We start from the raw sequence: 27,091 nt of genomic DNA, 5'->3' as shown, positions 1-27,091 counted from the left end.
AATTAATATTCTGTGATGTCATTGTACATTATTGTGTGGAGCTTTATATTGTTCGTTTTCCCTTTCAGGACTCAGGTTATGTATGCAGAGAGCCTTGAAGATGACCCGCTCTATCCTTGCAAAAGAGCCAGCGTGCATCCCAATCGCTTTCTCCTGTGACGCCGGTGTCAGGATGCGGAGACATTGCTTTGGTATCCATGAGGTCCTGCTGCAAGCAGGTGTGTACTCGTGCTCCATGCCAGTAGTAGGCTCTGTGAGCAGTGCTTGCTGCTGCTCTGTTCCTGGTCTCTCCTTTATCGTCTGGGAGCAAAGGACCCGTGGTGAGGAGAAACAGTGACGGCCTGTTTTGAGTCGTTTTTTAGCAATTACTCCTAGTAGTAATGGATTGTGACACAATTCGAGGCTCGCCCCACAAATCCACCCGTCCCAGTTCCACACATAGCAACTTTAAATGTCTCAACCAGGGTATCTTACCCGCCCCGTTCAGCCCCAATATCTCAGTTAATTCCTCTCTAACTCTGGAGTGCTCCATAAGCGTCTCCAGAAGGTTAACGGTCTTAGTGCAGCTTCCTCAAATATAGACCTAATTCCCAGATCCATTCTCAATGGAATTAGGGGTGTACTTATTGGGAGGCTAAAGAGCTGTCTAGTGAATGCATTCTCTGTGCATTCTAGAGTTAATGGCGCACAATGCCCCCAAATTTCTGCACCATATAGTGCGGCACTTCTTGCCTGTGCCCTATAGGCTTCCATAGGCGGAAGAACCTGCTTTTGTGTTGCTTTTTTAAAGAATTTTTGGAAGCCTCCCGAGACCTGGGTTAATTTCAAGTTAGCCTTGCTGGTCTGCGCTCCCCAGTCCATTTTCTCTGTCAGAGTAATACCAAGGTAATCAAACACTACAACTCATTTCAGAGGTTGACCCTTCATGGTCGGGTTATTACGTCAACTTTTGCCCCCATTAAATACCATAAACGTGTCTTTTGGAGATTAATCTCCAAGCCCCGATGTTTGCAGAAGGCATCGAAATTGTCAAGAGTCCTCTGGATGCCCATAGGGGACTTTGCGAGCAATAACGTATCGTCTGCAAACATCAGGGCAGGTACACTGCGCCCTGCAAGCTTAGGGGCATCAATATTGGAGCCCTTATTCAAATGATCTATGAGTCCGTTAACAAACAGGGAAAAGTGGGTTGGGGCGAGAACACATCCCTGACGAACTCCTCGTTCTACTGGGATGGGGGAAGTTAAATTGCCATGTTTGCCGTATCTAATTTGTGCATATTTACCCTCATGCAAGTGAGCAAACATATGGCAGAGATATTACGAGACCCCCATCTCTAAGAGAATCAACCACAGCTTCTCCCTGGGGACCAAGTCGAATGCAGATGTCAGATCTACAAAGATCAGGTACAGAGTAACCACCCTCGATACTCACAATCTTCCAGTGAATTATTTGTAGTCTGAAAATCTGATCGACTGTCGAGACCCGTGCTCTAAAGCCTGCTTGGAGGGGTGTTACGATGTTAAATTCCTCCATCCAGCTATGTAGTTACTCCAGTAAAACACGGGCAAATATTTTTGGGTCACATCCAGGAGGCTAATGGGACGATAGTTCAAGGGCAAAAGAGGGGATCCCTTTTTGAAAATAAGTATAATTTCAGCACCAGCCCATGTGGGAGGCATAATCATACCATCCATTATAGCATTAAAAAGCTGGGTCAGATAAGGGGTCCAGATAGTAACTTCACTATGAAAGAGATCTCCGGGTATTCTGTCGAGCCCTGGTGCTTTATTGGGGGGTATTTTCTCCAGTGCAAGGGTTACTTCACCGAGTTGTATTCGGCCCCAGATATCCCCATTGGTTCCAGTTGGCATCCCTCCCTATACCAGAGGACCCATTGACAGAAGTGGAATACAGGGGTTTGAAGTGGGCTATCCAGGCGTCCTCACTGATGTTGGGCTCTATAGCAGATTTATCTTGCCTGGAGCCCTCATTAACCAGATTCCAGAAAGATCTTAAATCCCGAGCTGACAGGGCAGTTTGGATATCTTCCCATTTCTGATTTTCCCAACGGGCTTTAGCCTGTTTAAATTCCCTAGCATAAATGGCCCGTGCCTCTGCTACCTCTGTCCTTGTATTGCTCTTGATCGCATTAACTAAATTTTGTTTAGCAGCTCGGCAATTACTATTAAACCATTGGTGTCTAGGTTTAACCTTTTCCCTTCCCTTAAATGTGTTAATAAAAAAGGAAGCCATTGTATCCGTTAGGTTTTTGTGGTTTACACAAATGGTTTGGTTAGAATCGACAATACTGGTTTCAATGGCTACTCGCTCTGCGTTGACAAGAAAGGGGATTATTGACTGGTATAAACTAGCTAACTTTTCCTGTGATAATGCAAAGTCACCCCAGCGAACCCTCCTCCCTCTATTTACCTGTACTAGGGCAGAGTCTATATTCCTAGATAACTCAACTTGGTTGAAGCCCGATGTTACACAAAAGTTTATATGCAGAGCGTTGTGGTCGCTATCACTACGAGAACAGATTTTAAATTCAAAGACTCTATCCCAGCTACTAGTGTCTACTAGGGTAAAGTCAATAATAGAGGTACATCCTAATCTATTAAATGTATGATTAGTGGAGGTACCTACCGTGAAGCGACCATTACAGGCCCGAAGTGAACATTTTAAACAAAGGGCATTAATTTGTAAAGCTAGTGGAGTCCAGGCATTGACGGGGGGAAGGTTAGATTTAGGAATAGACCAATGGCGAACCTCATCAAGCATATTATCAACACTTAAGCCTTTGAGGGGTTCAAATGGGTAGTAAGGTCCGCGCCGATTATGATCCGAGTCTTTGAGGGGATTGTTTCAAGAAATGTAAGCACTGTATCCAGAGTTGTTGAAGTAGAACCTCTGGTCACTGGTCGGGAATAAACATTAATCAGGGCAACGGGTTGCTCTTCAGCAAAAGTGAGAACGACACACAAAATATCCTGGGAGTGAGTTTCTAATTCTTTTGCTCCACAGCCTAGGTGCGTACCCACCCAGGTAGACAAACCCCCAGACGGTCGTCCCTTTCCCGTATGTATTGCCAATTTACCGAAGGTTGCATAGCCCAAATTTGCTATTTTGGATCTAGCCCACGTCTCTTGAAACATACAGCCTTCATATTGTTCTATGTATTGACACCACTCAGGGTTATCCAATTTAGAGGGGAGGCCCGCTACATTCCATGATACCACCTTGAGAACAGACATTTCTATAGTTTCCCCAGCATCTTTGTCCTTGGGGCTCTGGCGGACATTATCATCAAATTTGTGGGGACCCATCACTGTATTAGTCTTATGGCTTGGAGTTGTGCCCTTGATGGAAACAGAGTTGGACTTGAGTCAATCTACTGTCTCCAAAGGATCAAACCTATTTGCTACTGGGATGTTATAGATTGAAGGACCAGGGCAACGGTGAAGAGGAACATTGTGTTTAAATGTCGACCAATCCCCAAATGACTGTACATTATCCCTCCCGATATTTCGTGGGATATTCATCGGATAAAAGTATTCAAGGGGGAGCGGTGTTATGGTTTCTCCATCCCAACAGACGTTGGTCAGCAAGGCGTCCGCCAACCATGCATTTCGAAAGTTGACCACCACAGAGTCCCCCTTGATATCTTTAGGCCTCTTGCCCACCCAACCCACCCTACGTAACATCAGGATATCATCTGGGTTCCTCATTAGATGGTATGATTTGGAGTTAATCCAGTGTAAAAATGTGTTTTTGAGGTCAACAAAAGATTCCCTTGCCTCCTTCCTTAGCTCTGGTACTCCTGCCAACACAATCACATAGGGGGTAGAGGCTGGGGGTAGGTTGATACAGGGAAGAACAGGGGAGTTAACCAGGGCAGTCGCCTTAGAAACATTCTTTCCATTTGACCCACCTAGAACTAGCCCCTCAGTCATACCACGCCTTGGGCTGCTATTACTATCATGCGCCACCTGCGGCGTTGCAACCCTGTGCTTCCCCCCACCATTCACTATAGGCTTATTGTTGTTATTACCTCCCCCCAACACGGCAATGGCAGTGGCACCAGAGTCAGAGTCAATATTGGGGGAGGATCTGTCGGCAGGAACTGTGGGGCCAGAGGTTGACAGCATAGTAGTCAAACCCGGGTTATTCCTTATGGTCATTCCACAAATGTCCACCAGCTTATCCATTGTTTTGGATATATTGGCAATACGGTCCTCAAGGGGCTTTAGCTCTTCCCTTATGATAATCCTAATATGGACTTGGAGGTCCATCAGAGCTTCCTTAATCCACAGTGGTGGAACTGGGGAAATGGCCAAGGGTGATGGTGGGGCTATAGCCTCTTCTCTGGTAGTAGTGTTTGATGCTTCATTTTTCCTTGTGCGTTTCGATTTTACTAGCAGGACATTTTTGGGGATTTTGGGGCGAGCACACAGCCGAGAGATTTGTGCGTCAGGGGACTGTGGCAAGGGATCTAATTGCACAGAGGAATGGTCCTCGTCAGCCAGGGAGTACATGTCAGGACCTTCTTGTGTGATCAGAATAGGGGCCAGATCAGGTGTTAATGAAAGATGCCTCTCTGTCAATTCTATCTCTGTAGCCACCACACCAATGGCTCGTTGAAGCATCTTATCTATTGAGGTAGATTTGACGGAGGATGTCGGGGCAACTGGTGGCAGCGCTTTGGGTCCCATATTAATTCGCCTGCCCATTGTTATTCTTTAGATAGGGCAATCTATGCCAAAACAAACTCCCCAGTCAACATATAGCAACTACAAAAGTCTTGTATGTTTCTAGACACAGTACCTTTAGGGGCAATCCTGGTTTAGCAGTCCATACAGTGTGGTCCATGGCGGGGGTGGATATCAAATGTTAGAGAGGTGGCCCAGCCCTGGCTTTTCCTGGCTATGACGGGCAAGGATGGGCCCCCCCTTGACCCGGGCTTCGCCCGCGCGTGTCCCGCGCTGCGGGGGGGGGGGCGCTCCCGGTTTTGGTGGCGCCTCCAGGCGCAGGCTAGTACGTCACCGGCACGCCTGTGGCCCCAGGGCGGCTGGGAATTGGAGTTTTCCTGGTGTTTTTGCTGGCCGTTTGCCTCACGGCGTGGCGGAGCAGGAGAGGCACCCAGCCGTTTCCCTCACGGCTTCGAGTGTGTGCTGCAGGTAGGTTTGCCCGCGTTCCGCGCTGCGGGGGGCGCTTCCGGTTTTTGTGGCACCTCCAGGCGCAGGCTAGTACGTCACCGGCACGCCCATGGCCCCAGGGCGGCTGGGAATTGGAGTTTTCCTGGTGTTTTTGCTGGCCGTTTCCCTCACGGCGTGGCGGAGCAGGAGAGGCACCCAGCCGTTTCCCTCACGGCTTCGAGTGTGTGCAGCAGGTAGGTTTGCCCACGTCCCGCGCTGCGGGGGGCGCTCCCGGTTTTTGTGGCGCCTCCAGGCACAGGCTAGTACATCACCGGCACGCCCGTGGCCCCAGGGCGGCTGGGAATTGGAGTTTTCCTAGTGTTTTTGCTGGCCGTTTCCCTCACGGCGTGGCGGAGCAGGAGAGGCACCCAGCCGTTTCCCTCACGGCTTCGAGTGTGTGCTGCAGGTAGGTTTGCCCGCGTCCCCCCCCCGGAGACAGAAGAATGGAATCAGGGGGATGTAGGATGACATTGACCCCAGGAGGGACTTGTAACAGCAAACTGAAAATTACTTTTTTCCTAGGAAGTGCTGAGCCATAGACATTAGTTTGGTCTGTCTTTCTAGCGATGGAAAGGCTTTGTTGAGAGAAGACATATCCACTATGGCCCCCAGAAAAGTAGTGCATTTGGAGGGGTGTAAGTTAGATTTCTAATTGTTTAGGGTAAAGCCCAGACTTTCGAAAAGACCTATGCAGACTTTCCCAGAAGCTCGGGCTGCCTCCATGGAAGGAGTTTTTATCAGCCAATCGTCCAAGTATGGAAACACCTGGTGATGTTGCCTTCTGAGGAAAGCCGCCACTGTGGCCAGACACTTTGTAAATGTCCTTGAGGGGATCTTAGGCCGAAAGGCAGAACTTTGAATTGATAGTGGCTTCTGGCTACAGTGAAGCAAAGAAACTTCCTGTGCAATGGATGAATTGGAATATGGGAATAAGCTTTGTAGGTCTAGCGTGGCCATGATATCTCCTGAATTTAGAAGCAGTAGTAGCTCTTGTAAGAGACCATCCAGAAGGACTGTTTCTTGAGACAGGTGTTGAGCATCCTCAGGTCTAAGATAGGCCGCCTCTTTCTGAAAGCCTTCTGCGCCAAAAAGAACCGGGAGTAGAACCCTTTCCCTCTCTGGGATGTCGGAACTGTTTCTGTTGCCCTTTTTTGTAACTTCAGTCGGGCCTCTAGGAGCAGGAGATGTAGATGCTTTGTCGCCTGTAAGCAAGGTGGAGTGGATGGTGGAAGTTGAATAAACTCCAATGTATGGCCGAACTGAACGATATTGAGCACCCATTGATCCGTATCTTTCGCCAGTTTTGGATGTAGAAACAAACTCTTTCCCCCCAAGCCACCTAGTCAAGGGAAGGAATAGTAGCCGGAGCCTGAAAGTTGTTACTGTCGACATGTGGAATTCTTTCCCGGTCATCCTCCACTTCCTCTGGGAGCTGACTAGGAATAGGCCACAGACTGAGATTGCTGCTGAGTGCATTGTGATTGATAAGGCTGTGTAGATGAGGTGTAGGAGGGATACCTATACTGTTGATATCCACCTCTATATGAGGGCAGACCTCTTCCTTGAACTCCTCGAAAGGGAACCTTACGGTACTGGAGCGTCCCCAGCGACTTAACCGTTCAGTTTCCTTCTTTATGTCATTGAAAGCCTCATCGATGCATTTACCAAATAGGGCCTCTCCGTCAAAGGGAAGATCCAATATTTTATTCTGAACTATCGGCTGAAAAGATGTTTCTCTGAGCCAACCTTGTCAGCGTTGGAGTGCTGACCCTGCCAGAGATCAGATGGCCGTCTTAGCAATGTCCATCGCACAGTTTATGACTTCTGAGGCAGCCCTCTCACCCGCCTGGAAGATTTTCTTGGCGTCTGCTTTACTTCCATCCGGGAGTTGGTCACTGTAAGGGGCTAGGTCGCACCACATCTGCTGATCATAATGACCTAAAATCGCTAGAGCAGTAGCTGCCCTGACCATCAGCCCTGATATCGCACAGAACCGCTTGCCTGCGTTGTCAAGGTGTCTGCCTTCCTTGACCGGAGGTGTTGTGAGTGGAGAAGCCGAATTCTTGGATTTCCTTTGAGAAGATTCTGATATTACTGAGTCTGGCTTTGGGAGACCCACCAGGCAAGAAAGGCTATCTTCCGGGGCCTTATACTTGTTCTGTAATCTAGGAAGAACCGAAACCACTGTGGCTGGGGTCTTCGTAACTTTATTGCCGTCCTCCTATATGTAACCAACAATGGGGGTGGCTCGCACTGATTTGCTAAATGGTTCCTTGAAGTTATACAAAAAGCTCTCTGTTTGCAAATTTGGCATTGGCAAGTCAAATCTCTTGGCTGCTCTTTCCAAAAGATTGTGAAAACACTAATGTCCTCAGGTAGACAGTGTATAGGAACCGGTGAGGGTGAAGACGGAGTGGGGATTCTATAGTTGTCCCATTCCCTGAGCAGATCTGGAAGCTCCCTCTCCTCCTGGTCGTCACCAGAGGTGTCCGGATGCTGGTCGGAAGGTGGTGTTGATGGTAGAGCAGTGACCGTCTGTAATGTTGTTACTTCCGGAGGAGTGTAGGGCACTGAATGATGCTTTGGAAGCACCCCAGTATACTCCAAAACAGAAGGCGCAGGAAATCTTTCTTATAGTCCGATAACAAACTGTAGATCAGAAAGTAAAGAGGATGGCATACAGACCATCTCTTCCGGACACTGTTGGTGGTAATCCTGAGGAGGCAAGTAATAGTGTTCCTCTACATAGCCTTCCCCGAAATCATCTTCCTGGTATTTTACAAGCAACTCCGAAGGACTGTGGGGGTAACCAAAAGGGCCACATCATCCTCCAAATCCTCTTCCTCCAGGAAATGTGATGGAATGAGAGGGGTCACCTTACTAGGTGAAGTGATTTCTGGAGTTAAGTGCCTTAATCTCGATTTCTCCATAGGAATTTTCGACAGTGTCATCTATGATGTTTGTTGGCGAAGCTACTGTCGCTGTCGGCAGGGTCGACGGTAAACTATACGCAGTCGTCGACGGAGCCACAGTCGTCGTCGCTGTAGTAGTCGTTGCCATCATCACCACCGTTGTTGTGTTGTAATTGTTTATGTAACCATTGGTGAGAACGATGTTGGCGGAGCCCCAGCAAAGATAAATCGAGCAGGCAAGGAGGTCAATCACCTATAGCGGCTCAGGTCGTTAATGATGGGATGGCTGAGCTGGACCTCATGGACACATGGCGCCTTCGTAATATGGAGAGGTTGGAGGGTACACACACTTCTACCGTGCATGGCAGCTGGTCGCGGCTGGACTATTGGTTGTTGGGTGAGGGCGTGGATGCCTGGGTATCATTATGTTACCCAGAACGCTAACCGATCATAAAACCCGTTAGGCTCACACTGCGCATTCCACAAACCATCCATTGTCAGTTCACACAGCATTTTAGATCTGAAGTGCTGCTCGATCCATTATACGCTACCACAATATGGGAAGCTATAGTGCAATATTTCAATCAAAAAAAGGGAATTGTTGACAGTGCTGCCATTCTCTGGGAGGACTTCAAGGTCACTATTAAGGGCAGATACATTGGCACATCAGTGGAATCCTACAGGATATCAGTGGCCAGCTCTCCAAAGTTGAAAACACACTGGCTCAGCTTGAACGAGAATACGAGACTCTCCCATGCGCACGGACTTTAGCCCAAAAGAAAGACTCTATTATTGAGTTTAATGAACTGGCGGCCGTAGAGATACGCTATATTTCCAAAAGACATATGGCCCGCACCTATGGTGAAGGTGGCCGACCCAGGCATAATTTGGCTACTGAGATCAAAATTCGAACAGAGCATCAAGTAATAACCGAAATTACAGATGACTCCGGGAGGGATCCTTATATCACACAAGATATCGTCACACAGTTCCGAAATTGTTATACAGAACTGTATACTTCAAAGGGAGGGGTTAACTTCAAGGAACTTGATGACTACCTAGCAGATGTTGCAATTGCATGGCTGTCCAATGGTCAAAGGGAGTATCTATGTCAACCAATTGCCGCGGCTGACATCTGTGACGTGATTCTGTCACTACCCAAAAAGAAAGCACCTAGGCCGGACAGGCTTACAAGTGAATTCTATAAGGAATTTGCAGATGAACTGATACCCTACATGTTAGAAATGTACGAGGAAGCCTACGTATCAGGAAGGCTACCGCCAACGCTCAGGGAAGCCCTGATAACCACGTTACTGAAAAAAGACAAATCGCCTTCCTGCTGCGACTCATATCGCCCATTGTCGATTATTAATATAGATGTTAGTAAATATTAGCAAAAATCTTGGCCACCAGCCTTCAACCGCTGACCCCAAACTTGGTCCTCCCACACCAATCTGGATTCATTCTGGATAGGTCCACATCATATAACTTGTGAACGATATTCGCAAAGTTCCATATACTTGATTCTGAGCTACAAGCTGCAGCAGTGAAGCTCGACACGGCCAAGGCCTTCGACTCTATAGAGTGGGGCTATTTATTCCAAATTCTAAAACATATGGGGTTCCCTGAAATTTATAGCATTTGGGTGCAACTGCTGTACACTGATCCCACGGACGGGTTCGTGTGGATGGTATTACATCGGACCCTATCCAGATCGGCAGGGGGACCAGACAGGATAGTCCCCTCTCACCACTTCTTTTTGCCCTGGTGTTGCAACCCCTTGCATGCAACATTAGACAGTGGCACAGAGCGGTGGTCCGGTGTTATGTACATCACCCCGTGAGCAGATCGCTCTACGCGGATGATATGCCACTTTTTAATAGAGAACCACAAACATTCCTCCTGCCAGTACTACGTGAATATATCCGGTGCGGGCTTTTCTCTGTGATAAGCATTAATTGGAACAAAGCTACGGTAGTGCAGCTGACTACGAATACCATCCCTCATACTTTGGAGTTCCCCCTTGTATGGTCGTCAGAACCTTTAAAATATCTGGGGGTATGGGATCATCGAGATCCCGACATAGTAATAAGGGAGAATTATAGGGCTGCATGCATTGTGTTGGAGCAGTAGATAGCTAGATGGTCAACGCTGCCTTTGTCATTGGTTGACGCATAACCCTCATTAAGATGGTTGTCTTACAAAGATTTTTGTACCTGTTCAGCAACATACCCATAACACTAACAGTTTGTATTTAAAACTCTATGGTCACTGCTTGTAAAGCTGGTTTGGGGAGGAAAGCAGGCCCGCATGAGTTGGGAGACCCTTACATTAGACTACACTAGGGGTGGTTTTGGGGTGCCCAACATGTATTTATACTATTTCTGCGCACAGGCACAGTACGCACACTATTGGTACAATCATCATGACTTAATTCCACATGTCGCGGTTTAAGACGGCAATGCTCACCCCATTCCACTAAAATCTATATTGTCGCACTCACGTCGGGGTACACCCAAAAAAGAAATCAACACAATAGATACCACGATAGCACCATGGAAGGCGCTAGCCCAAATGGCAGCGAAGCTAGCACTGTATGCCCCTCTGCTCCCACTTGCTCACCATGTAGAATTGTCGGTGACACAATAAGCAGGAGCCATGCACACCCTGAGATTAGCAGGAATAGATCAAATGTAGGATTTATACCCCAACTGCGTATTTAATTACAGAAGAAGAGCTACAATACGTACAAAACAAAACCCCGATATTTCTCTTCATCTTTCATAGACTAAAAAAGGCAATGAAGATACATTATAACACATTCCCTGACGAGCCATTCACACTACAGACACTCCAGACGTGGCTGGTTAACCAAAAGAGGCACAAACTGGTCAACAAGCTATATCGCAGAGACAGAGATGAGGAAATCACTGTCAACAATAGGAGCTTAGAGCAGTGGAACCCTAGACTTAATCCACAGCTTACACAGAAGGAGTGGGAATACTGCTGTCAACTAACCAGTGCGCTCACGTCAAATGGCAATTTACGCATTATCCACTTCAAATACCTCCACCAGGTCTATTGTACACCGCATGAACTGTATAAATATGGTCTTAGGGACAGCGATGCATGTAGGCGATGCAGAACACAGGGCTCAGACTTCTAGCACTTGGCCTGGGAGTGTAGCTGGGTGGCTGACTTCTGGGCAGAAGTGACACAGACTGCAAACCATGACTAACATTGAACTACAGTGTACTCCATAAATATGTCTATTGTGTTACACATCGTTCCTGAAGGGTGCCACGGGTAAATTCATCAGAATTGCTTTGTTGCTAGCTAAGAGGCGAGTGGCGATGAAATGGGAGACCTCTGCTGTCCCACTCCCTGATCACTGTATAAGCGACCTTCTGTACTGCAGGGAAAATCTCATACTGTATGCAGAGGAGCTGCCGGGCCCATCGAAATTCAAAGACATTTGGGAGCCCTTCTTGCAATACTTGCGGTCCACTGAACAAGAAACGTCATCTGAAAATGCACAACAGTAGTAAGGTGCATGTATGCTGATGGTACGGAAATTTATGACACTGAAGAAGATTGTGACTGGGGGCAAATGATTAATTGCAATATATAGCCACAGGTTCTTTGTTCTACTATGTTTTCGCAATGTATGATACTTTGACTTTGTATACAATGTATGAATAAGAATTAATTAAAAAAAAAAGAAAAATGTCGGCGGAACTGTGACCGGCGATGCCTGTAGAGCCCTCGAAGACGATCTCGTCGTCGGTGCCATTGTTGGAGGAGGTATTGACAAAGACTGACCCTTAGTCGAGGAGACCTGGAAAACCTTGTTCCGCGTCAACGATGAAGAGGATTTCTTCATCCATGGTGTTGTCAATGATTTTGTTGACGGTTTCTCCTAAAGAGGGACAGAAGAAGGCTTCTTGAAAGTTTTCCTGCCCTCAGGAGGGTCCACGGGTGGCACAGAGCTTGCCTTTTTCATCATGCTGTCCCCTGACATGTCCTTTATTCTCCTTTTCACCTAAGTGAGAAGATTTTGCAGGAGTAAACCTGTAAGACCCATGAGTGATCTTTTTAGATGCTTTGAGGACGCTCCTCAGATAAGTGAGGTTCAGATCTTCTCCTCTTGTGAGACCTTCTGGAAGATGAAGAAGTGGAGGCCTCATCACTCTCCTCACTAGAAATAGGCTCTTTTCCGGATTTCAGCTTCTGGAGCCAAAAGAGAAGACACCCCTCACGATCCTTCAGAGTCTTGGTGGAGAAGGTATAACACACCTTACAATCCTTGGCTTTGTGGTCAGGATACAGACAGTAAATACTGTCCTTATGAGGGTCATCCACATGCAGTCACTTCTTAGAACAGGTGGCACAGACTCTAAAAAGACCCTTCTTCTCCTTGTCTGACATCAGGAAAGAGGATAAACTAAGGTCAATAAGTATAAATCTGAAGAAAAGGTTTAGAAAAAACCTTGCATAAGAGTAATTGAGGAAAAACTGAGCAGAGGTCAGTGGAGACTCCCTAGCACAACGTGCAGTAGAAGATCTGAAGGTCTGAGGTTCTCTCAGGAGGGTTCTAGAAGGTGGGGTTGTTCTGATAGGCTAGGAACTTCTTTTGGTCTCATTTACACAAAGAGAGGGATATGTTACAAAGCTGAAATAGGCCTAGGCCTATTTTTTCCAGTTTGTACTAGCTTTGCATTGCTCTTTTGATATACCGGAGACTCCCATCTCCACAACAGGGAATGATTCAAGCATGTGAATCAATGAACGTTCCAATACTGGAGTAAACCCAATCTACAAGAGGAGATGCTGAAAGGATTATTTCTTCCCTGTGGAGGATGCGTCTGGCTCAGGCCATAGATTAATATTTGAAAAATGTTGGAAGCACAGCACCCAGATACATCAACAAACTAGGGTGAACAAGATTCCAGGGCCCTAGCGAAGATGGCCAAGGAGTTTTGGCAGTTCTGCCTCAACATGAAAATATACAGCATATAAGGGGAAATCTGCCAGGAAAGCGGACTCTAATAGCAGACGGTAACTCCATGTTCGTGAGAGACTACAGGGCGTGGTGTCTTGAGACAAGAGTATTTTGTCTACTAAGGGGCAGATGGAACCCTTACGAGATATCTTTTTGCATCCCTTCTACACCATCAACTCCCAAGATCATCTTCTGGAAGCTGGACACAATGCCACCGCCACAGATGCCTCCGCTTAGGATCTGGGGAGTACCTGCAGTTAAGCATTCCCTCCATTTGCATAGTCTCCTGGACTGGCAGCAGAGGTGAGAAGACAGAGAGCAGATGTAGACCTAGCAACACTGTTTTGGAGATCGCAGTTGCTTCCAATTCTTCTGTACAGGTCTTGGGATTTTCCACACCTTGTTCCCCAGCATCCGAACATTTTGAAGGTCAGGACAACCTTAACTCATTAGTCCTAGAAGGATTCTATGCCTAATAATTGGAAGATTACAGAAAATGTTGGGAGGTCCCAGGACTTGCGCTCCAGGCTGCTGACTACATCAGAAAGGCTTAGTCAGAGACAACTATTAAATGTAACAGTTCGATCTGGAGAAGAAGGATTCGTTGGTGCCTAAGATGAGATTTGGATGAATAAATAAAACAATACCTTACATGTTATGTATAAGAAGTGATTTTGTAGACAGATCAAAAGGCGATAAGTCAACTGATGATCACAGTACTATTTCATTCAGTATTTGCTTATATTTTGTTCTCACCTTCCATATTTATCTTTAGTGGTTAACTCTCTTTCCAATACATTTAGTTTCACTCAGTCAATTCTTTTGTATAACTTTCTTTTCACATAATTTTGCCAACATCGTTTTTCTATCATTCAACCAAGTACCATGAAACTCTTCTTAACCAAATGGATGCTCTTCAACACTAATTCAGTACCTCAAATATACCGCTGAAAGTGGTCCAACCAACTACAAACACCAGTGTCTCCTATTCAATTAAATAAAAACGTTTTTCTATCGGGGGAGGGGGGTTGGGATCATGCAGCAAATACAATTGTAACCTCTTTGAAATGTAGGTCCACTTTTGAAAGTACCACCCAAATGCCTTTGTCACTCAAATCAATGGTGACAAAACTGTTCTTATGTGGATCATTCCTTTGTAAGAGCAAAGAACCACACGTACATTTATATGTTTTGCTATTCTTTAAAGGCTTCCTGACATACTTGTGTCCAAACAAATTTTGCTTCTTTTTAATAATCACCATATATTCTACTTTTTCTCTGAAATTAGTTAGACCAAATGTGGAATAGAAATTGGCTAAGCTTAGAAATTAGCTTTATTTGCTTGGGTTGGTGCAGCTATAGTTGCTTCCACCACACGTTCTTGGTTTCATTTCTTGACTACTAACTTCAAGCCCTGTATAATGTTTAAGATTGTTCAGCAAACTTGCAATTACTATTCTCTCTAGCAGTCAGCAGCCAGTTCTTTTTCACTAGTATCTCTAGCACTTTCTCAAGATGGGATCATATTGTTGTTTTTTAGCTTTTCCCGTAATTAGAATGTTCGCCTTAAAAAAAAACAATCTTTCTCTATTCATGAACAATTCATACATCAATCATTGGAAGACAGCTGCAGCAGACTTTAGCCAGAACAGCACATGCTTAAACTGATCAAAACATTTAGTATAATAAATGCTGTCAACCCTTTTCTCTTACTATGTAGGGAGACTGTGCTGCAGAAAAAAAGCAATAGTGGAGAACTATTGAACTCCCGTTGTCATTGATAATAACTTATTAATTGTCGGTAAAGGCAATTTGTCTCTGTGGGCCATACAAACCTGATCTTTCAGTGCCCATCTCCCTCTAGAAGTCAAGCCATCAATTCGGACAATTACATTGGTTCTATGATCCCTGCTTCTGACAACTTCAATTCCAGTGGGCTACCTGACTTAAAATCATAGGATTTCTCCTAACGTTACTGACTTCCTTTCAAGATTATCCTGTGAGCGAACTTTCGTATTTGCCTAGAAAAAAACTTCAAGTGCGTTTAATCCAACATTTGTTTGTAGAGTGTGCAGAACGCAATATAGCAGTCATTCACAGTAGGAACAGAATACATGAAAATTATAAAAAGTTATGCAACATTTTGAAAATGTTGTATGCTGCTATATGTCATGTCGCACAAGGTCACATGAGTGTAACCGTGCAGTGTTACCTGTGAGGACTGACGACCAGCAGTGCTCAATTTGTTAAAGGATAAGTGTCAGAGGCCTTCTCAGGAGCCCATTGTATCTTGCACCACCCACTGCCCCTGACAGCGCAGCCAATGACAGTACCAACACAGCTACTAACCACCACACTCATACAAGTGTGACTATTCAGACTATTCCAGGCACCCAAAGGTATAAGAATGGTGTCGGCTGTAGGTAATATTATTTTTTAATGTTTACTGAATGATTAAACCATTGTTATTCTGCTCATCCCAATATTAGAAAACAGCGCCACCATGGACCAAAGTGTCATTAGAGTTGGTGCTGAAAATGTAGTGCCAGTTCCGAGCACCGAAAATCAACGGCTCAAATTAAGCACTGGGAGATGGCGCGTTCAGACAGTTACAGTGGAGTGTGTAGTGGAAGCTTGCTGTGAGGGGAATTGGAATGCAACAGACTCAAGCATGTGGTAAGCATTAGATGATATTTTGAGTAAACAATTGGGAAATCCTAAGAACTGAATATTTATATAAGGTGAGCAAGATTACAGAATTGAATACTTGCAATGTTTGATATCATGACTGTTTTTTTCATTTAGCTTGATGATTCTCAATATTTAATAATCCACAATTGTTTTGTAAGAGTACTCAAAATGTACCGCCCTTTGTAACTGCATCCAAAAATGCTAGCTGAGGACAAGTATTAGCTAGCTGCAGCAATAAAAGGTAACATTTATGGCTAGTAGTTTCTTAAAGTGACCCATCTGGCTTTTTTTCTGCAGCTGCCCTGTTTGCCAAACTGTAATTCACTACGCCACCAATTAAGTAAGTTAGTATTTTGGGTAGCAGCCCTCGGATACACGGGTACATCAAGCACACATCCATGTTTAACTGTCTGTGTGCATTCATAAATTCACACTGCAAAAGTAGCAAATGGATATCCAGAATGGACAGAATAGGTGTACACAGCCAATACAGAATTATTAGTCTAGACCTTGTCCAAAGTGTCACATAAAGTGAACTTGCTAGCTGGTTCTACAAATGGTTTGGGAGAGTGTAATTTCTTGCATCTAAACTGAGCACTGTCAAAAATGCTGTATGCCAAGTTCCATGCTTATGGGCATCATTTCCAGCTTTTGTTTTCCATTTGGTGAGGTTGTTTAATAACACAAATGTTTTTGGAAGTAATTTACGTTATAAACAGTAGTCTACACCCTCTCCAAAATGTTCACCAATTGTTGCCTTGTAGCCTGGAATTGACATTACATTTAACTCATGCTCCATGTATCTTCACATCCAACTGTACATTACACCCAACACATTTCAAGTGAAAATATATCCTAGCAAGATTTAGAAAGAATTAGAAAGAAAACCTGGTTAAATAATTATCGAATCACTCTTAATAACAATCCTAAATAACCTTTGAAAATTCACGCATTTAATTGGCATCTATCTGCGTTACATGTTAGTGATTCACATTACTTCAGGATAATTTCATCTGCTTAGTATTTCAAACCTAAGATTAAACTATGAGAACCAAGGAGCTTTAAAAGGAAGCTCACGACAAAGATATGGAAAGGCAGAGATCTGATGGATATAAAACTACCAAGGCCATAAATGTCCCATGGGGCACCATCTACTGCCCTTTGAACTATTGCTTTTATTGTGCTTCTTGGGTGATATGTTTTGTCCTACCAATCACAATCTTTCTCCTGGCTCACAGAAAATTAATTCCTTACAGTGTCACTTGAGTGATATCCTTCCTACTGCTTTTTGTGGGACGATCTGTCTGCTGCCACTTGGTGGAAGTACATTGTACTGACCCTATACAAATGTCCCTTCTGCCTCTCCTGGTGTGTACTTTCTCCGGCCCCTCGGGAAATGTCCCTTCGCCCAACCTTCAGGGTTTTCCCTCTGCTCCTTTCTTTCTTCCCATGAGAAGCATATTTTCTACACTTACCTTTTCATCAAGGGCCTTGTGATGCTCAAAGAGGGATTTGAGGGCCTTCAGGACTTCCACCTCACTGGACACCCCAGCCGGAGACTGGGCCTGCCTCTTAACCACCGTCATCCTGAGAGAGCGCTCGTGTCGGGACACCAGGCATTCCAAGTGCTCCAACAGCAGCTACAATGAACAAGAAGATCATGAAACACAACAGGGTGAAAGGGCGCGTAAACACAGAGACTGAGGCTAGCTGGTGAAGATAAACATATTTAAGGTAGGTGCAGCCGACAGAAAAACACCCTAGGTAAATGTGAGGAAAGAAAAGTAGATGGGAGATATAGTGGATGAGTCCGAGAAAGATAAGAGGTAATTCAGAAGAGCAAAACATTAAGGGAGGTCTCAGGGAAATTTAAAAGACCTGCAAGGTGTGTTTCCCCTACAAAACGTACAAATACCATACAACACCTGGGGTCTAGACAAAAAAGGGGGAAATGGAGTCAGGGATAAGCAAGAATGAAAATATGTCAACAAGTTAAGACAACAGCCACCTCTAATGGGGAGGAGAAACTCTATTGCCAGAACCCATCATTCACAGTTTGTGAGATTTCATCATTTGGGTCTGGCCTCCTCTCGCTAGGGAACTCAGTCTCAGGAATTGACCGAGATACCCTTCGCTGATTGAAGGACTAGAGGATGGCTGATGACTCCACAGAGTACAACATAGAACCCATAGGCATATATTCATGCTATGTGAAGAGGGTTTCTACCACAAGAAAAAGAAACGTGCAGCGCTAAATGATACAAAAAAGTGTGCTAAAAATGACTAAGGGAGCTCTATACCAATTTTATTACCAGAGTGCCCTTGTCATGTTTAAAAAGCAGTAGGTTAACATTTGGAATTATCAAATGTTAAGCAGTAGAATTAGGTCGACATGTTTCTGCCCTCACTAGGATCTAATGGTATCGGGGCGTTCTTCAGGACCAAATAAGCTAGAAATATATAAAGCTGCTACTAATATCACAGAAGTGAAAACATTATACAGTGATAAATGCAAAATGAAACATTTCATATACTCCACAGATAATGTCCAACTAAGTAGTAGTGGAAGGGTGTACCGGTTACCTGTAAAGACAATATACATATATTAAAATAGTGCTTATCCCAACTCGCAAAACCACCAAAAAGACAGCATCTATTAGTTTAATGGGCTGAAATGAAACCTTCAAGTGGTTTCAAAATAGTCTATATATAGTGCATACAATACATACACTTACCCATATCAATTGAGTGTCACCCTCACCTCTACCTGGTAACTACTCAGGGAAGGGGGCCCCGCTCTGTAATAAAAAACGATGCCTATCGCTCTGTAATAAAAAACGATGCCTATGGGTTCTATGTTGTACTCTGTGGAGTCATCAGCCATCCTCTAGTCCTTCAATCAGCGAAGGGTATCTCGGTCAATTCCTGAGACTGAGTTCCTTAGCGAGAGGAGACCAGACCCAAATGATGAAATCTCACAAACTGTGAATAATGGGTTCTGGCAATAGAGTTTCTCCTCCCCATTAGAGGTGGCTGTTGGCTTAACATGTTGACATATTTTCATTCTTGCTTATCCCTGACTCCATTTTCCACTTTTTTGTCTAGACCCGAGGTGTTGTGTGGTATTTGTAATTCAGAAGAGACCAAATCATGATTAATTTCAAACATTGCTCATACACAGCTTCTATTTTTAAGTTCTGTAAATAACATGTGTTACCACTGCCTAATTTATTGCTTCTCAAAGGAGATAGGAGATGGATGAAGGTGCAGGAGACCGAGAAAAATATGGGATGGAAAACTGAGAAGAAAACTAAAAGGAGAGAGTAGAGACTAGGAAGGAGGTGGGGCTCGGGAACCTCGGCTTTGCCACCTACATTATCCAATCATCTATGCTTTACTGGGCAGGGGGACTGCCTCCACGTTTTTGGTTGTACTGTCACAGTAAGCTAGCTGGAATAGTGGAAGAAGTCCCATCCTATACCTCTTGTTTAAGAAAGGCAATGCAAACGACGCTCATAATTAAAGGTTAATCACACGCTAGATATTGAGGGAAAACTCTTTCCCACTATTTTTCTCAATAATCTTGGAAGTCTGGGTCACTGCTGCAGTTTTACCAAACTGGTTTTGGGGATAAATGAATCACAATTAACAAAATGTTAACTGCATCTGTTTTAACATAAAGGATTGTTAACATCATAGAGTCTCTCATAATTGTGTGTTTCATTGATTTTACTGCAGGCTTCGAAGTAGTTTGAGAACACATGTTCACAGATCCTTTTGGTGAATCTCTCCTGGATCTGGTGTCATGCCAGATTCCTACCTACAAGTGAAGCAAGGCTCGACCAAAGGGCCTCATGTGGAATCCCCAAAAGAGGAGCCATCCAGGGTTGCCAGACTCCAAACAGTTGTCAGTGGTACCAGGCCTCGCCACTACTTCTCAGACCTTCTCCAGGAGGTCGTAAAGGCAAAGACAAGGAAATCGCACTTTTATGGGCTCAGGGGCAGGGGCTTCTGCTGGCAGGCTTATTGCTGTTTCTGGCACCAGCCAGGAGCCTAGATTTCGGCCTTCCTGGTCACAGAGGCCAGATTGGTAGAAGATGCCTTAATGTATGAATTTCCTAACCACACAAGGTGGAGGGGTGATAAAATCCTCCACATCCCTTCAATCCCAGCAGTCTGAGGACATTTCTGGAGTCATCCTAAGTGTATTTAGTGTGAGGCAACCCCCGCAAAGGCTGGGGATACCTAGATATTAACTTACTGCAATTACATTTCTCCCGCATTGAGGAAGTATTCCAATGCCCTTATTGTGGACTGCCATACTAATCGACAACTTCCATGCCCATCTAATAACAAACGTGATGGAGGAAATGCTTGAATTAATCCCCATTATTCATGTTGCTCTGTGTGGTGTTCTATTCCATGGTTTTCATCGTTGTACCTTTACAATCAGGGACAAACAGTGCTGCTTATTCAAAAGACTTCATTCCGCTAAACACTGTTTCCTAGAGAAGAGCTACAAGTTAGGTTTTTTTTGTTCTTTTCACCAAGGGGTTGGCAGGCCCAATGGCTTTGTGAGAACCAAGGGCCAGAATAGCTCCATGGGGGCAGAATAGCCATCTGACATAGGGTTCTTTTAAAGGAAATAGCTAATATTGCACACAAAAAGGAGAGTTCTATTCAGGGGGAGCTGTTATTGTGTGAAGCATCCTATGGTGAGAAGTTTGTACTGACTAGAGCATACTCTTGATGGAGACAGGTGCCTCGCTCAAATCTGATGGAATTAGCATTGAATGTTCGCCTTCTAGAGTGCAACATGGTAGATTCCGACTGTGTTGCAGAGTGAGTTGATCTTTGTGTAGTTGGGATTTTTCCAGTGTCTTTTGTAAGAGTTGAAAGATTTGAGCTGTGCAGTCAATACTTCTGGGAGGAACGGAACGCCTTTGTAAGAATAATGTTGTCATGGTCTGATGTCAGCCAGAGCTGGAACTGCTGAACTAAAAGATCTTGGAAGCTATTTAAGGATGAGTTGGTGTATGTAAGAAGGAGGGGATGGTCCGCTTGCTTCCACAATCTTGTAGATTTCTGCCACTTGCCAGTAGATTTTGCAAATATGGAGGGAAGGTGGATGTACTGAATTGCTCCAGATAGTGTAATACTTGCTGGTATCAGTATTGTGGTTTGTGGTGTAAACATTGCGACTACTATATGCTGAGAAGTACGAGTGCAATTAGTGTCCATTTCGACTCCAACTGAATACTGAATTTCTCCATTGTAAAGCTTGTTGAGATATTTTAGTAAGATCTCAGCGACAAAATCTAGGGAAGAAGTCTGCGAATGTGAGAGTGGATGCGAGAACAGAAGGAGTATTCTGCAGATGAGAAGAAATGATCATTTGAAATATGGAGCAGGAGCGCACTAGACAACGAGGGAGTCACATTCAGGTAAGGTATGTTTCAGAATGTACTTTTCTGGCAATAGAGGGTTTTGTTGATGACAGCTACTTCCCCTCTGACCTTCGTCATGGCGTGATTTTTCTGAAAATATGTATAACCTACAGATATGGCTTCATGTAAGACTGGGCCGGAGTCATCACTTAGCCAAGTTTCAGAGATGCAGAACAGGTCAATATCAGAGTGTGACAGAATAATGTAGACTTTAATGCGAGTTGTTTTCAAGATCTGTGAGGACACTGAAAAGTAGGTCAGTATTATTCAATTGAGTCTTGCTCGTTTGAGCAGTAGGAGTACTTAGAATTGATTAGTTTGGGATAGGATACAGGCATTCTTAGTGTCCCACCCCCTCGGCCTATCCAGACCTTAATTTGTGCAGGTGTTGGGCACAGGCACATTTGGTGGTGAGGTGAAATAGAATGTTTTTTTTTCCAACACCACATTTTAGCCCAAAGCAAGAGACAGAAGGGCATGGAAGAAAAGAGGAAGACAAATTAGACCGGCGATAAAGAGATAGAAGTGTTGAGTGGGGGTCGGGAGGCAAAGGAATGAGGTTGATTCCCAACTTGGAAGACGGCGGGTCTCTCCTAAGAATAATCTCGAGTCTCTGTACTTATTTTTTTTCCTCTTCACAAATGTAGCAGTGACCCTGTCCTTGTCGCGCCTCTTTCCTTCCCACATCAGCCCCTTGATATCCCAGCAGCGCGGGCCCCAGGCAGGCGCCCTCCCCCGGCGCGCGGGCTGTGATCTCCGAGCAGCGCGGCACGCGCCTCAGCAGCCAGCCCTGTGATCTCCGTGTGACTCACCCTCGTGTTGTTCCGCTCGGCCTTCAGCTCCGAGATTTCCTCCTCGCGCTCCAGCAGCTGCTCGCGGCACAGGTTCAGCTCCTTGGTGAGAGCAGCGAACTCCTAAGGTACAGAGAGAGGCCAAAGAATGACATGGGGTGGGAGACACACGTGCAACACACTTTACACTCAATGGAGCAGCGCTTAACAGAGAACATTTCATTTCCTCCCAGGAGCCCCGCTATACAGAGTCAGAAGCCAGAGCAGAGCAGACGCATGTCCCTCATTGAAAAAACTGAGTTATATGGGTGACGGAATGCAGAGCGTTTCTATGAACCCAAGTCATGGACCTCAATGCTTTGCTAATATGTCAATGTTATTGGCGCTAGACCACTGTATACACTCTTAAAATAAAATGCATTCTTATAGCCATACATTGTCATATGGATGGTGCAAGGCACTTTGTTTGTGAAAAGTCTCACACTACTTATGATAAGCTTTCATGTTGAAAGACTTCAATTGGATACAATTATCACTCATGTTAGCAAAAGGCCGATCTTTCCGACAAAATAACTTGCAAAAATTCAATGACGGAGTTAGTATTGGCCTCTTCTACAAACTCCCATTCAAACCACCTTGTGTAATAGTTAGATACCACAACTTGAGCTCTAATTTTTAGTTTAAATCAGGTGAAAGGACCTAACTTTTCAACACCCAAGGTATGTCATGGTAACATAGGAAACTATAGGCACTAGTGATGCTTCATGATACTTAAGGGAATAATCAGGAGACACGCAAACATAACATCCTTGTACAAGAATGTAAATTTCGGACTCCATTCTAGGCCACTAAAACATCTGACGCAACCTCTACCTAATCAACACTTTCCCAATGTGTCCTACATGTGCCAGTTGCAGAAGATTGTGTCTTAACACTGAAGGAGGAACAGGCATAGAATTACACACCAATTCATCTTCCACAGATGAGTCCACTCAGATGTAAATATGTATTGGCCCTCACTTGCCAAACAATAGAAACAAACAGCAAACGTTCTCTGTGGTAAGTACTTCACTCAAAGAATAGTCATAACATAAATACCAAAAACTCAAAACCAGCTCTTCCATTTTGCCTAGGTTTCGCAGGCAATCCATATGCATAGACAGAGCACTGATATCTTGGTCACCTTCTATTTCATAGTAGTAAGAAAATGTACAAATATAATACAGATAATATAATGGAAGAAAATAAAAGCTATATATACAATCACAATATACGTGACATATAATACACATCATAAAAGAACCGTAGTGGACCACTGACACAATATTGTTGACTAAGAAAAATGAATTGACTTGAAGAGTAAATATAATTTTCAACAGACTTTTGAGTACTTTGAGTGCATAACAGTCTAAATGTGAGAGCATCACAGATTATGGACCATTTGTGAAGGCTTCCGACACTCTCAATGAGTACACATCCCAGACAATTCCAAATACTGGTGTTACTTATTCTGCAGTATAGTTTTCACATGCAGCTTGCAATCTGAGCTATGACGGTTAACCCGCATAAGCACCTCAACTTAATTTTGTAAGCAACGCGCTTTGCCCATTAAATGTGTGTGTCATCACCGATTACTCTTAGGCAATATTCTCAATGCTGAAATTTGCATGCACATAGTGGTTAATGTAGCTGTGCATCGCAGGTTTGAAACTGCAACACACTTAACTTTAAAGTTGGATGCATATCACAGATAACATTAATCAAAATAACAAACGTGGATCACCACACCAGTTAGTTCAGAAAAAATTACCCCTTAAAACCAAAACTAGACTTGGTGTCAGACAGGAGACAAACTCGAAATTACAATCCAACAATCTACTTACTTCCCGGCGTGCTCTTTCTGGTGGATACACTAACTACAGATTCTTCACCTTCAGACTGGTTCTGGAAGGTTTCATAGTAGTGTTTCCACATGTCGAAAGGTGACGCTGTGTGGCCTTGTGCTGGCTTTGCTCCGCTCTGGAAGTGACAGAGCAAAGCCACATATATACCCCACCTGTGCATTGCGACATGAGTTTCTTGCCTCAGTCTTTCCACCATCAAATACGGAGCACAACATAATTAGGGAAACCAATATGCAGATCTCTAGATTGGGACCTTTCTTTTTGATTGTTAAAAGAGGCTCTCCACTGAACAGAGAGGTAGGTCAGCGAGGAATCCACTGTTAGAGTATCCACCAGAAAGAGTATCACCAATAGTATGTAACTTCCGCTGATAGATACTTCTAATTGAAGATACCCCACCGTTACAACAGATACCAAAGCAGTACTTCCCTAATGGGAGGGTATGTGGAGTGGATTCAGAACAGAAAGTCCTACAGTTCTGAAAAGACAAAAGGCACTTTACGTTGGAACTGGCTGTCAAGGCAGTACTGCTTGGTGAACGTGTTCACGGATGTCCACTTCGCAGCCCATCAGATGTCCAGAACAGGCACTCCACATGCCAACGCAGCGGTAGCAGCCTTGGTCAAGATAGAATGAGCCCTTAGTTCTTCTGGAGACACCTTAATGGCCAGTGCAAAGCAGGTCTTAATGCAAAGTCATTTTCTGCACCACCTTACCGTTCTTTTCTTTAGCGAACCATTTAAAAAAGCGGATTATCCACCTGATCCTTGGTTCAATCAATGTTGCAGCTCAGGGCTCCTTTGGATTCCAGCCAATGGAGTTCTGCTCAGCTTTCAAGAGGCGGGTCAAAGGACAGGAGAGAACGATGAACTGCCCAATGTGAAATGGCAAGAAGGCGGCTCTTGTCCTCAACACCAGCTTGTATGGGCAAAAGGTGGCGTAGCGTGGCTGCACCAAGGAAGCCTGGAGCTCACTCATGTAACAAGCTGAAGTGATAACATTCAGAAAGGCAGTTCTGAGAGTTAGAAAGTGAAGTGAGCTGCTGTGCATTGGCTCTCATGGAGCAAATAGGGAATATGAGGACCAAGTTAAGGTCCCACTGAAGCATTACAAACGGTTTGGGAGGGAAATGTATGTCAAACCTTTAATAAAAAGCATTCCAAAAGGTAATTTAAATAAGGACGGTTGGTTCGGTACACAAAAGAGCGAAATTACTGATAAATAACCTTTTACAGTGCCCACAGAAGGACTGTGCTAGACTAGAGGCAAAGCAATCAGTAACACATCCAAAGGTGTGACTTGTAAGAGCCCTGCCTCTACATCAAGCTACAAACTTGTCCCAGCGCCCTGCGTAGATGGACTTAATAGGACGATACGTGGATGGGAGTATGAAATCCACAACCTCTGTAGGTAGTTCAAACAGTCATCTTACCCAGCTCAATCTCCACACATGGAGGTGTGCATTATGCAGGTTTAGGTGCAGAACCCTGCCGTGCTTCTGCAACCTTAGGATCCACTATGATCACTTGGGCCCGGTCGTTCCAAATCTTCTTCAGAACTCTGGGCAGGAGAGGCAGTGGCAGAAAGGCATACAGAAGTCCCAAGCTCCACTATAGGCTTCTCTAAAGCGTAGCCCATGAGCTACTGATAGCCTCCCTGCTACCCATAAGTAGCTCACCTGCGTGTAGTCAAGCCAACTAAATCAGAAGTTTTTACTTGGTTGCATTCATACATGTATATCAACATTTAAAAGCATATATTTAACAAATAGATGTGTGGATTTTAATAATTTATTAGCGGATGTTTGAATTTCCAAAATATATTTACAGCTGATAATTGATAAATCATGTGGTGCTGGGGGGGACTTATTGTTATTATCTTGGTGCCAGGGCACAACAGCTATGGCTGTTATGTATTACCCACGCAGAGGAATTCCCCATTGACAACACCGTTTTTACATTACAACTGGCAACAGTGCTTGAAAAACTGAGGTGATCACTGCTAGTATTCTTGTAAATGACAGAAACTAATGTAGTCTTGTCTGGTCAATATTACAACATTATTGATAATAGTAGATCACAATCATTTTCACTGAACTTAAGTAGCTCTTATACGGACAAGGACGGAGACCCCTGCTCCACTCTAATCGGAACGCATCTCCTATTGAGAGAGCATTCTTAAGAATCCCAGCACGCCGAAGTAGTAACCCTGCAGGTTTGACAGTGGCACACCTATCAAGCCAGGGTTCTCCTCACTGTTGGAAGATGCCCTATGCCACATCGGAGTATAGCAGCCATTTGTGATCCCCGTCGGCATCCACTGAGCTAGTCTGCCCTGAAGTTTAAAGATCCCACCAGGTGATTCGCAATCAGGGTGATGCCTGAATGCTCTAGCCAGAGGCGCAGCACATCTCACACAAGAGCCTGAACCCCAGGCAGCCCTGCTTGTTGCATTCTATATTGCAGTGGAATTGTCTGAGAACCTACACCAACCTTCCATTGATCGACAGCAGGAAGGCCTTCAAGGAGAAGCAGATGCCATGTAGCTCAAACAGATTTATGGGGAGCTGGGTTTCTGCCAGAGACCTCTGATCTCCTCCTCTCCCAGGTGATCGCCCCAGCAGGGACACATCTAGTACCAATGCCAACTCTGGAAGTGAGAGGGGTCTTCCGCTGGTAAAACCGCAGTCAAGCAGCCCTTACTGCAGATCTCATGCAGTATCCAACAGGACCTGGATGACATCCAACAGGTTTCCTTGGTTCCGGGCCCACTGAGACTTCAGGTCTCAGTGCCGATGCCAACAGTCCAAGGAGTCTCATAGCTGCTCCAACTGAGAGCCAGGATCAAGCATGAAACATCAGCATCTTAGTCCAAATGCCCTGGACTCTTAGTGGTGGAGAAAAGGCCATAAACAGCATTGTGTCCAGAATGGCTCCAAAAAGAGTCAGGTACAACTTCGGCTCATTGATCAAGGGATGTTTGTACTTCGCTGTCATCTGGAGGTGGTCTACGACTGACTGTGGCCTTCAGCAGCTAGTCATCGAGGTAGGAGAAAACAAGTATCCCCAACCTCCGAAGAAGGGCAGCATGAACACCCAAGGGTCGTTGCTAAGGCTGAAGGGAAGAAGAGCAAACTGAAAGTACCC

General features: G+C 44.8%; 1 protein-coding gene across 1 annotated transcript in view; it reads right to left on the bottom strand.

Annotated features, from left to right (window-relative positions):
- The window catches only part of PPFIA3 (PPFI scaffold protein A3), a 963,828-nt gene that overhangs the window by 607,084 nt on the left and 329,653 nt on the right, over positions 1–27,091 (bottom strand). The window contains exons 4-5 of the mRNA XM_078655169.1: positions 22,063–22,164; positions 17,279–17,443 (exon numbers count right to left, since the gene is read on the bottom strand). Of these exons, the coding sequence (XP_078511295.1) occupies positions 17,279–17,443; positions 22,063–22,164 (267 nt within the window). The remainder of the gene's footprint in view (positions 1–17,278; positions 17,444–22,062; positions 22,165–27,091) is intronic.

Source organism: Lissotriton helveticus, chromosome 7 (assembly GCF_964261635.1).
Source record: "Lissotriton helveticus chromosome 7, aLisHel1.1, whole genome shotgun sequence".
In the NCBI taxonomy this organism is placed as follows: Eukaryota; Metazoa; Chordata; class Amphibia; order Caudata; family Salamandridae; genus Lissotriton; species Lissotriton helveticus.
Note: the sequence above shows the minus strand (reverse complement) of the source record. Positions and strands in the feature narration are given on the sequence as shown.